This window comes from Mus caroli, chromosome 19, assembly GCF_900094665.2.
Source record: "Mus caroli chromosome 19, CAROLI_EIJ_v1.1, whole genome shotgun sequence".
NCBI classification, from domain to species: Eukaryota; Metazoa; Chordata; class Mammalia; order Rodentia; family Muridae; genus Mus; species Mus caroli.
The window spans coordinates 9859160-9871489 of record NC_034588.1 but is presented as its reverse complement, the minus strand read 5'-3'; the positions used below and the strand labels follow the sequence as shown (position 1 = coordinate 9871489).

Sequence of the window (12330 nt, the reverse complement as noted above, 5' to 3'; positions counted from 1 at the left end):
ACTGTATTCCTTTTCTCTTATATCTCCCAAGAACTCATGAAGCCAACATCCTGATAGCATCTCTCTTTCTTCTGTCAATTCAGAGGCTACTGTGGATGATAGCATCTGCATGTCTTTTTCTCATTGTAATTTTTCCTGTAAACAGGCAAGTTCTTTGTGAGGACACACATGGTTCAGCCTTAGTTGTAAATATTTCCAAGAGCAAGGAAATATAATTGATGCCACAGTCAACTTACAATCTCAACCTACACATGCCACTTTCAGTCATTTGAGAGGCATCCAAATATTCACCCCTTATCCTCAGACCGTGGATCTCATTCATCAAGAAGTCTTGCCACTTCATACCACATATAGAAAGATAGATACTCAGGAATTTCCTCCAGTGGATAGTCCACTTTCAAATAAATTGATCTTAATTATGTGTCTTCGCATTCATAGCATTGATAGTGTAACTACCACTGCAGTAAGGCTGCATGCCATTCTATGACACATGGGGAAGGGTTTTCCTCCTGATCTGTTGTGACCCATGTTTGAGCATCAAGGATTATATGAACATTTTCTGGGTTACATGAACAAATATCCACTCACCCAGTGTGTAGCAGTTTCACAAGAGCTTGAAACATTGCATTCTACAGGAAAGTTCATTTACTACAGTAAGGAAACACATTCAAAATAGCTTTTGAAAGTCCCTGAAACCAATCCTAGTGAACTAGATTCACTAGGCCTGCCATTACCAAGAGTGTATGAGCATCTTTAGATGGCTAAAAGTCACTCTCAGAAAGCCCAGTCTTCTGGAAGAAACTGAGATCAGCTGAGATTCCTGAAAGTCCCAGACTAAGGCACCTGGAAAGGACACTTTTCAACCTGGTGAGCGACCTGCAGACTGCACAGTATACTCCAGGTTCTTAGATTTTGTGAATTGTAACCCACACTGGGGTGGGTGTTGGTGATACAACTCTCCTTGAGTCATTTCTGTTTCTGTAACTAACTCTTCACCCACATTCCTGTAAGTGACCCCAGTAAAATTCATTGGTTCATCGAGCTGGACTTTGGTATGCATACTTTGTTCTGTCATTAATTTATTATAAATGTGTAGACATTTGTTCAGGTCTTCCTAGTAATGGTTTCATGCAATGTCATTCCAGATAGGACAGCAATGACAGAAACAAAGACATGATCCCATCTATATGTAGTGTAGTATCATTAAAATCATTTTGTTCATTCAGGCTATTTATGTATAGTTCTGAAAATAATTTTCCAAAACACAAGTTATAGAACAAACACACTATTACATATTTTTTCTTTAACAGATAATTTGGGTAAAAGTTTAGAATGACATTTTCTTCCACATTCATGTCTTCATCAATCGGAACTTGCCTAAGCACCTTGTCATAGTTAGAGTTTCTGATGTGATAAAACACCATCACCAAAAGTATCTTGGAGAGGAGAGTGTTTATTCAACTTACATCTTGTAGTCAGGCATGAAGGGAAGTTGTAGCTGGCCTTTGCTACTTTGTGGGTTCTTCTTTTTCTTAACCTTTATCCTCCCGGTTTTACCCCTAACACTAGAAGGGAGAGAAAAAAGGATAGAGGAGGGAAATCCCTGAATCTAATTTTTTTCCCAACTGTTCTTCCCAGTTTCCAGCCCAGTCCCTTTAAATGTATCTCCCGGCCAAAAAAAAAATCTGTTTCTCCCAATCCCAAAGTCTGCTTAAATAGCCCCTTCTCCCAGTTTTCCCAACACTATCAACTCCTCACTATAACAACTGTTCTATTCTATCTGTTCAGCTCAGCTTTTCCTAGCTCAAATGTCTCCAAACTATATTTTTTGCACCAACTGCCTTCTCTGACTCTGCTAGCCCTACCCCATGGCCCTGCCAGTCTCATCTGACTTTTATTATATCCTATTCTGTTTCCAGAAATCCAAGAGGTAACCAACATTGATGGTCATAGAGCCAAGCAGTTCTAACTTCTAAGAATTCTTAAAGGGCCAGTTGACTATAACTGGGGATCCTTTGAAGGGTCCAGTCAACAAAATAAATCACACTGCAGGAAGTCAGGAAAAGAACTCAAGGTAGGAACATGGAACAGGAACTGAAACAGAGGCCATGGCAGAGACTCTGTTTACTGTCTTGTTTCCCACAACTCAGTCTACATTTTTTGTAGCATTCAGGGCCACAAGCCTAGAGTTTGCAAAGCTCAAAGTCAGTTGAGTCCTCTCACATCAAGAATTAATTAAGAAAATGTCCTACAACTTTCTTAAAGGCTATCTGATAGACCCATTTTCTCAAATCCAGTTCTTTTCTCTTGATCACTCTAGCTTATGTCAAGATGATTTTTAAAAAAATCAAGCAGGACAGATCTCAAGAGTCTGGTCTCAGACCATTAACATCGTCATTATACTGCCTGAGATATGGTGACTGAGGAGCAGCACTGGCCTTGTGTTTGGTACTATTTTCTTTGCCTTAAGTATTTGAAGTTATGAAAAGAAAGAATAAGGGTTGAGAACTTAAGAACAAAAGATTGCTACTCCAAAGAAATTAGAAACTGCTCTGTGGTGCCACATTGGTATAGGAGAGGAACCAATTTCAAGACTAAAAGAAGACAGGACACAGGATTCACATACCATAAGCCAGCCCTGGAATTTGATGGAGTAGCCTGCTTGCAACTCCACCACAGCATCAGAGTGTTTGAATCATATTAAATGCCCTGCAGAATACAGAAACTTCCAATCAACAGACCTTTAACTAACAGTGGCACCAAGAAAAGCACTTATTTTTACATCTCTGAAGAGCATCTTTGATTTCCTTGTTCCTGAGACTATAAATCAGAGGATTCAACATGGGAATCACCACTGTATAGAACACTGAAGCCATCTTGTCATAACCCTGGGAACTGTTGGAGCTGGGGCGCATATAGACAAAGAGTCCTGATCCATAAAAGAGGGTGACTGCTGTCAGGTGAGAGGCACAGGTATTGAATGCCTTGGACCTACCTTCTACTGAGCTGATATTCAGGATTGTGCCAATGATATAACCATAGGATATCAGGATAACAATGACAGATGCCACCCCAAAAATCACTGCTATTACAAATTTCAAGACTTGCAGGGGAAAGGTTTCAGAGCAGGAAAGGACTAATAGCTGAGGCAGGTCACAAAAGAAATGGTTTATAATATTTGGCCCACAGAAATGGAGCTGAAGTATAGCACACAGTTGAATCAATGAACCCAAGAGACCAGTACTATAGGCTCCAACAACCATGTGCACACAGAGCGATGGGGACATGATGGCTGTGTAGAGAAGAGGATTACAAATGGCAGCATACCGGTCATAAGCCATGGCTGCCAGAAGGCAGCATTCGGACAGACCCAGGCTTGAGAAGATGAAGTACTGCATGGTGCACCCAACAAAGGAGATAGATTTAGACTTCTGGAAGAATCCCGAGAGCATTTTAGGGGTTGTAGATGAAATGTAACAGAAATCTAAAAATGACAAATTGCTGAGGAAGAAGTACATAGGCGTGTGTAGGAAAGGGTCAATCCTAATCAAGATGATGAGGCCCAAGTTCCACACCACTGTGGAAAGATAACTTCCCAGGAAGACAACAAAGAGAACCAGCTTGAGCTTTGGAAAATCTGAGAATCCCACAAGGATGAACTTGGTGATGACTGTGCTATTCCTGCCTCCTGGCATCGTCTCGGAGCACTTTGAACCTGCAGATAGATGCTCAGATTAAAAATGACTATGTTAACATTATGGACCTTCCTTGTTTTGCCTACAGTACAGGATGAAAAGTTATCCACAATCAAGCTAACTTTAACAAAATCAAGATATAAATATTATTCTGAATATTTCTAGAAAATCCTCTTCCTACCACTTCACAGTTTGAGTTACAGTCCTGCAGTTCTTCCCACACATACAAACAGATGTTGCCAAATTCTTGTCTAAATGTTGATACTGATTTGCACTGGTATAAATATTTCATGACAGTGTTTCATGTTATTTTATCATCACTATTGCATATGCTTATTTAAAGTCAACCTTTGACAATCTTATAGGTTAAATTTATTTTATTGTTTTAAATTTGTATCTATTGATTGCCATCCGTTCCCAACTAAGTTTGTATATGAGACTTTCCATCAAATAAATAGTCTTAATTCACTCTTCCCTAAACTTGGCAATTATTTTCCAAGTTTATTATTCATTGTCAATATTAAGTGTGATCACAGTTTTAATATACCCATCATTTTATTTCTATCAGTTCAACTCTACTTGATAATGATGGTCCTACCTTTGTGCTACACTGAAAAAAATTATTTACACAATTCAATAAGACTCTTCTCTACATTTCACTTAGTTTGAAATTTTTATATTTGCATTAATTTTTGGAAAAAATTTAGCACATTATAACACTATAAATCTGATGTTATTTGGGATTTTTAATTGATTGACACTCATCTACTACAATAAATTAAATTATTTGCCAAGCAATTAAAATGACCTTTATAATAAGATCAATTACAAAATCCCCATTTTACTCAATTTTTAATCTTAGTTCATGTGCCATCTGTTCAGTCCTAGGACATTTTATAACTATTTATGATAATATTTTATAGGTAAGCCATAGAGCATTGTAATGACTGGCAAATATCCCTTCATTTTTCAGAGATTACTTTGATGGTTCCCATGTCCATGTCTTCAGAAGATGTGTATAATGAGTGCATCAAAGGAAATAAAATTAGTATTCACCCTGCATTTCATTTTTCATTAGTCTAGGAGAAATGACACATAAAAATTCTTTTATCTAAGTTGATAACTAACGGCACAAAAGAAGTAACACTAACCCTTATTAAATATTCATTACTGCTATACTTGATGAGAAGACCTGAGTTTAGTGACACCTGCTCTGGGTTCCAAGGTCTGTCTCTGCATCACTTTGATACCTCTGGGGCTTTGGTTTCTCCATTTTCAAAATGAAATCACTCCAGCTGTTCTCTATACATCAAAGGGATGTTTCAAGTATGAAAACAATAATTGTGGTGGGAAATTATACAGAAGGAGCTGTGGTCTGGTTCTCTAGAGCAATAGTAATGCGATTTTGGCAACCAAAGAAGAGGAATAATTAGCAACCTGCAAAAAGGAAATTATACTCATCCATGCCATTCATCTGTGTACATAATAAGGACACACCAAAGTCTAAGCTATATTCCTGCTGTAAAATTGACTTATGGGATGCCTATGTTTAAAACATCTTCAGTAAAAACAGAAATGGTTCAAGAGAATTATTAAAGAATTTTTCTTCAAGAAATTAGGTAAGTGACTTATTGGAAATATTAATTACTTTGGAATTTCTGTGGTATGTTTTCCCAACTCTATTCTCAGGACATTTAAGTCCTGGAAACCCTGAAAATTGAATATTATTTTTAAATTACTAAGAAATGCATTCAGTGAAGATTTTTCTATCTTCCATATGTTTAAGTGAATAGAATTTTTAAATGAACACATAAACACAATTTTAATCTCTCAAATGAACGTTATATCTCTTCTAGTTCACTGATGAGGAAAAGAAAATGAAATAAAAATATTTAGATGGCAACGCTGCTGGTAATACTGCTTTAGTAATAAGCAAGACTCCTTAATTAGAAAAAAAACCCAATAATTCATGCAGTACTTTTACTTGATTTCCTGTTGTCCCTTCATGATGAAATCTACATTCTGGAATGCCACAATAAATGTATTTCCTTCACTCTACTGCAGGTCAATGGGATGGATCAAATGGCCCAGTTGCAAGATAGCAATTTAATCATATGCAGTGTAAAAGGAATGACATCAGGAAATATAAACAGAGCACACTGAGGTCAGATATAGGGAACTGGAGATGGCTCAGCAGCTAGGAAGGCTTGATGCTCTTCTGGAGGATCCAACTTTGGTTCCTAACCCACATCAGGTAGCTCCCAACGGCCAGTAATTCCAGCTCCAGGAGATAGGACATCCTCTTCTGTCCTCTGTGCATACCTGCATGGACATGCACATAAACTCACAGACACACACATAAAAAATAACGATATAAAATTTTCTTTTAAAATGATCTTTTCTTTTTAAAATGATCTTAAATGATTTAACATTCTAAGTTTTCTTTTACTGTCGAAATTCATTGCAGACAAGATGTTTTCAGAGTCAATAAAATAAAATATTATGTACAGTAATTTTTAGTAGTTTGAAAACTGGTATACAGCCAGTAACTTAATAGATAAATATCATTCATATATTTCTGAAGATGTAATAAGCAACAGTAATAAATTATTCATAGGATTACAGCCCAAGGGATCAGTCCAAGGGACTAAGGGACCTCGTAGTGAAGGGACAAAGAGCCAGTCCCTTATTGTTTTTGTTTGCAATCTTTCTCTCTTAATATAATAAAATTTCATAATCTTCTGAATAAAATTTTGTATCTTATGAATTAGTTTATTTTGTTTCTTTACTATTAAAACCCAAATTAAATTTTTTAAATTTTATTTTATTAGATATTTTCTTTATTTACATTTCAAATGCCATCCCAAAAGTTCCCTATACCCTCCCCCGGCCTTGCTACCCTACCCACCCACTCCCACTTCTTGGCCCTGGCGTTCCCCTGTAAATCTTGATGTGGGTATCACAAAAAATGTTTTCCTGTTGTGCATATAATATAATGTTCATTGAAATCTAACATCTGCAAAGCACCTAATCAGACTACCATTTAGTAAACAGCAGAGGAAGATTAAATAAGCTCTTCAAATGGTTCCAGGAACAATCCATTATTACTTTTTAATATGTTTTGAGGAAGGAAGGTGAAGGAAATAGATAATTTAATATGAAAAAGGACAGGCCCAATGTATGAACTAAAACTTNTTTTTTTTTTTTTTTTTTTTTACTATGAATTTAGAGTTCTTTCTAAATTCATTGCACATGGGTCATTTTCTAATGCACTGAAAATCTCACAACTTGTACTTAAATTTTATGAGCTCTTTTATTAGACATTAGGTTATTGGTGTAATTTCAGGTAAGAAAATTAAAAAAAAAAAGACATTTCAAGCATGGTGGTGGTACACACCTTTAATTCCAGCACTTTGGGGGCAGAGGCAGGTGAGTCATCTCAAGGCCACCCTGGTCTTCAGAGTGAGTTACAGGACAACCAGTACAATACAGAGAAACTCTGTCTTGAAAAACAAAACCAAAAAAATAAAATCCCATCAACTAATATAACAAATATTATATCTGTTCTATACTGCTATGTTTAAACAATGACTCAAATATATTTGCTTAAAATACCAATGAGAGATTGGTGAGCTGGCTCAGGCAATAAAAGAACCTGCTGCCAAGCCTCAGGACCTGAATTTGATCCCCAGAACCCATATTGTGGGAAGAGAGAACTGATTCCTGAAATTTGTCCTCTTAACTTCACACATGCCCTGCGGCACATTTCATGCATTATGTATGCACACACAATAAATAAGTGAGTTTTCGCTTCTCACGGGCCTCCTGGATGGCTGGATCGCTCACAAGCTGGCTGCATTCACATCTTTTCATGGCCATAGTCTACTGAGATGACTATATAGTCTGTCAGATGAAACTGGGTGCACTTGACAGAATATCACTCACATGTTTTGGAACTCACACTGCTCTGACTGGGATAGCTAAGATTTCCCTCCACATAGCCTTTCTGTCTAGATTCTTCTAGGCATAAGCTAAGACTCCAAAAAGCAAGACTCAATATCATTTGCTCATGAAACTATTGACTTTGCAATACTTTCTGATTGGCAAAATTGATTCGAATGAGTGATGAAAGAATCAGCAAGGAAGGGGAATCCTTCAAAGACATGCCAGGGAATGTGATTCCCTGATGTCCACTAATGCATTTCTGTAGCACATGCAGGTATAGCCTCAACTAAGTGAGTGCTGAGCCAACTTGAGACACTCAAAAAAAAAAAATCAACATGGACAGTCCCCAAAGAATGATAGCCAAAGTTATCCTGTGGCCTTCACAGCCAGGTACATCTGCATACACATGTAGACACACACACACACACACACACACACACACACACACACACACACACACAGAGTTTTAAAATACTTAATGTGAAACTGTTTAGCAAAACACTCAAGAAAAATAGTCTATTTGGGAAGAAAGAAATCAGGTAAATTATAAATGTGGTACCTAATTTGGACCGATTTTAATTGCCAGATCATTCCAGGTTTTTAATTTAGGATTTATAATGCATTTTGAAGAGTCATGATAAATGTTATAATGCATTTATTTGTGCACATGCACGTCTATGCCATTGTGCAATGCTGAGCTATGATAATGTTTTATAATGGTTGTGAGCACTATAGTGTATTTACACAGACTCCAATGGCATGGATGATTACTCTATTCTCTGTGGGGCCATGTGACTAAAACAACACAAGATTAAGTCAAGTCCTAAAGAAGACAATGCAATGTTGGTAAATTCAAGATGTATGAAGCTGCTACCTGGGTGGCACATACTGTTCATTGTAAACTGCTCTACATAAGAAGAGTAAATGCTAAAACAAAAAGACCCAGCATAGCACATAGCACACAGCACAGCACAATACATAAACCAGCAGTATAGCTATTCATTATTATGTAGCTGATACTCCACATCAACATCGACTACATTGCTGGGCCAGTAGGATGTTTACTACAGCATCACCACAGACATGGGTAATATAATATGTCTAATTACAACGTTCCAATGACTCATGGCCTTCAGCCATAGGAATCTTAAATTTCATTATAATATTCCTTCAGTTAGTTGTTTGCTGGCCATACTTTTATGTGATGGTTAATTTTATGTTCCTCTAAATGTATGTATGTGTTCCATTTAAAGTATGTCTGTTTCTTGATTTTTTTTTTCTTTTTACAATTTATATACGAAAGGTTTCTCAGTTCAACATTTTGCCTTAAAGTGGAGATAAATGTCATCAAAGTGCAATCCCTCTCATCAATTCTTCTTCCCATTTTAGAGTTAGAAATTGGGGATGATGGAGAGGATTGCCTGGAACAAAGGAGAACAAGCATCCGGCATCAGTGGCTGCCCACAAGTGTTAGGTTTTCTAAGAATGATAATCACTTACAGAGTAGTGGTCAGAAACCAATTAAGGCTTAAAGGGAGATCTACACCCGACAAGAATAAAAGATACCAGACTCTGAAGATGTAAGAACTAAGAGAATGCAGGAGACTAGGAGAGGAGGAGAGAACAGGATCTCACTGTGTAGCTCTGGTTGGCTTTGAACTCACAGAGATCTCCCTTCCTCAGATTCCACCAAGCTTGATATGGAATACATCTTAAGTCACCTGTTTCTTCTCACAGCTGGCACACTCTGGGCTCTATGATGTTGGAAGCATACAGAACTGTAGTCCTGGTGGTGAACAATAAGGAATGATCTTATATAGGAAAAAATAACATAGGTAACTAAAATGTCAAACTTTCTCTTATTTTTTCAGTACTTGCACATGCTAGGCAAATGCTTAACAGTGAAAATCATGTCTAGAATTTTTGTTTTTACTTTTTATATTCACAGAGGATCTCACTAACTTGACCAGACTGGCCTTCAACTTGAGAGCCTCCTTTTTCAGCTTCCTGAGTATCTGAGGTTCTAGGTTTATGTCAGTAGGATTAAATCAAAACCCTTTTTTGAGGTAGAATTTATCTTTTACTCATTTAGCAAGCCACTATCTATTGGGTCCTTATTTTGTGATGGGTGTAATGCCCAAAAATTTGCATATAAGATCTGAGCTGATTTTACACAGTTCTATGAACACCATTTACTGTAAGTTGTAGATGAGGAAGCTGAGACATTGGGTATCTAAGTTATTACATATATTCTCATAGCTGTTAAACAACAGTGGTTAGATCCAAAAAACTCCAATATTCTTTCTGTTAACAGTAGACTTAGCAAATAAAAATTCCAAAATGGTACACTGATTGCATTAAATTAATTAATTTTTAATCAGTGACGCTCTTAATTAACACAGCTTTTTAAAATAATACTGAACAGAGGGGAGAGGGTGATATTAAAAGACATAAAAGACATTATACCAATATGTGCAAAATAATTCCAAAATAATTCTAAATTCCACGTTTACTTAACTAACTACACATTTTGCGTCTCTAGTGAAGGGATAGATCATTCCCAGTAGAAAACATACAATCTCTGAGCATATCTCAGTTGGGGGAGCAGGGGGGCAGTTTAGAAATAAGTAGCTACTGGCAGGCATAGAGTTTATGAAAAATTGATGATCCTAAAACCGGGTTAAGTCATGAGCACTAATATCACCGGGCTGCCCAGGCTGACCTGTGCAGTCCTTACTCCTGTTGACTACAGGGCTCACTCAGATGTTTCTGAGGAAGGTGAGCTGTTAGTGGCTACTTGCTCTACAGTGTGGAAAACATCACAGCATGCACGTCTCACCTCCTGATCTGGACGCTGCTCTAGATCCTGTGGAAGGTTACACCTTCTTCCCTTCTCTGAAGGGGCATTCCTACAGGAGGCTGTCTACTCCAAATTCTGCTCTGTCCAGCATGTTTCTGGCCATCCATCCGTGATAAGAGAATTGCTTCCATTTGAGGTTCACTTAAATACCTCCTTAGACCCAGTGTGTAAAAACTATCACTAATTAACAGTCTAGGTAATTGTTCTCCAGTGTAATGGTAATGGAGAAAGTGAGTTTTCCCCTAGTAATTTTACTTCTACATGTGGATTCTTAATTCAGAAAAATGTTTTTTGAACAAGAGGTCACTAGAATAAAGATGTACCTCATAGATCTTCTCCAAACTCTTATAGAGTGACTTTGACCTTTCCTAATGCCTATGTGATGATGCGCTATGTTTATTTCATTCAGAATGTTATTAGGCTTACTTAAATCATTCACATGTATCATTATAAATATTAGTGTCCATGACTTAAAATGTTCTACTCTCAATTCACTTCAGTTAGATTTTTTTTTTCTACTGGACTAAACTAATCCTGGACTGAATGTGCAAATATTTCAACAAACAAATAATTGAGCCATTATTCCAAATCTAAGTCTCTACACTTTTATTTCTGCTCAACTTTAAAGTTTCAAAATACTAAGAAGTTTTTATTTTATTACTTTAATTCTTTCATTCGCTTTAAGCATGATTCTTCACTGTTTAACAGGTCAGACAATTACTTATCTATTTTTCTTGACTTGCCAGTTTTTGTTTTTGTTTTTGATAACTGCATGAGCAAGAAAATATACTTATACTTGTTTATATTTTTTATTAGATATTTTCTTTATTTAAATTTCAAATGCTATTCCCAAAGCCCTCTATACCCTCCTCCCGCCCTGCTCCCCAAGCCACCCACTCCTGCTTCCTGGCCCTGGCATTCCCCTGTACTGGGATATATGATCTACACAAAACCAAGGGTCTCTCCTCCCATTGATGGCCGACTAGGCCATCTTCTGCTACATATGCAACTAGAGACACAGCTCTCGGAGGGGGGGGGGGTACTGGTTAGTTCATATCGTTGTTACTCCTTTAGGGTTGCAGACCCCTGTAGCTCCTTGGATACTTTCTCTAGCTCCTTCATTAGGGGTCCTGTATTCCATTCAATAGATGACTGTGAGCATCCACTTCTGTATTTGCCAGGCATTGGCATAGGCTGACAAGAGAGAACTATGTCATGGTGCTGTCAGCAAAATCTTTCTGGCATATGCAATAGTGCCTGGGTTTGGTGGTTGACTTGCCAGTTTTAATTACTCAACCTATACTTTACTTTAACTTATGGTATAAAGAGATTATTTTTCTTATATACTTTGTTATTTATTCTAAAGCACAATGCTGTTTTTAATTTTCCCCAGTTCTATGAACACTATTTCCTGTAATCTGTAGATGAGGAAGCTGAGACATTGGGTATCTAAGTTATTACTTACATTCTCATAGCTGTTAAACAATAGTGAATAGATCCAGAAAACTCCAATATACTTTCTGTTAACACTAGACTTAGCAAATAAAATTTCCAAAATAGTACACTGATTGCATTAAATTAATTCTTAATCAGTGAAGCTCTTGATTAACATAGCTGTTTTGTAACTGTAAATTGTAGCTTTGTAATTTGTAACTACTTTCTTATATATTATATATGAAGATCACCAGTCAATTTGGATTTAATGTAGTCTGTTTCTACTTTTCATGTGATAGTCAGGATTCAAGAATGTTGTATAGTTTGCATATATTTTAATTTTTACCTTTATTCATATTGTACTAAAATTACTTCTCTCTACATTATGTCTCTACT

General features: G+C 36.8%; 1 protein-coding gene across 1 annotated transcript; it reads right to left on the bottom strand.

Annotated features, from left to right (window-relative positions):
- Positions 1-2724: 2724 nt before the first annotated feature.
- LOC110285852 (olfactory receptor 1440) lies at positions 2725-3695 on the bottom strand. The gene has a single exon (XM_021152307.1). It carries the CDS (start codon positions 3693-3695, stop codon positions 2748-2750), a length of 948 nt encoding a protein of 315 aa, XP_021007966.1. The 3' UTR covers positions 2725-2747.
- Between the last annotated feature and the right edge of the window lie 8635 nt (positions 3696-12330).

What these genes read in the sequence shown, in the direction of transcription:
- LOC110285852 (XM_021152307.1), bottom strand. Translation starts at nt 3,695, where the DNA reads ATGCCAGGAGGCAGGAATAGCACAGTCATCACCAAGTTCATCCTTGTG.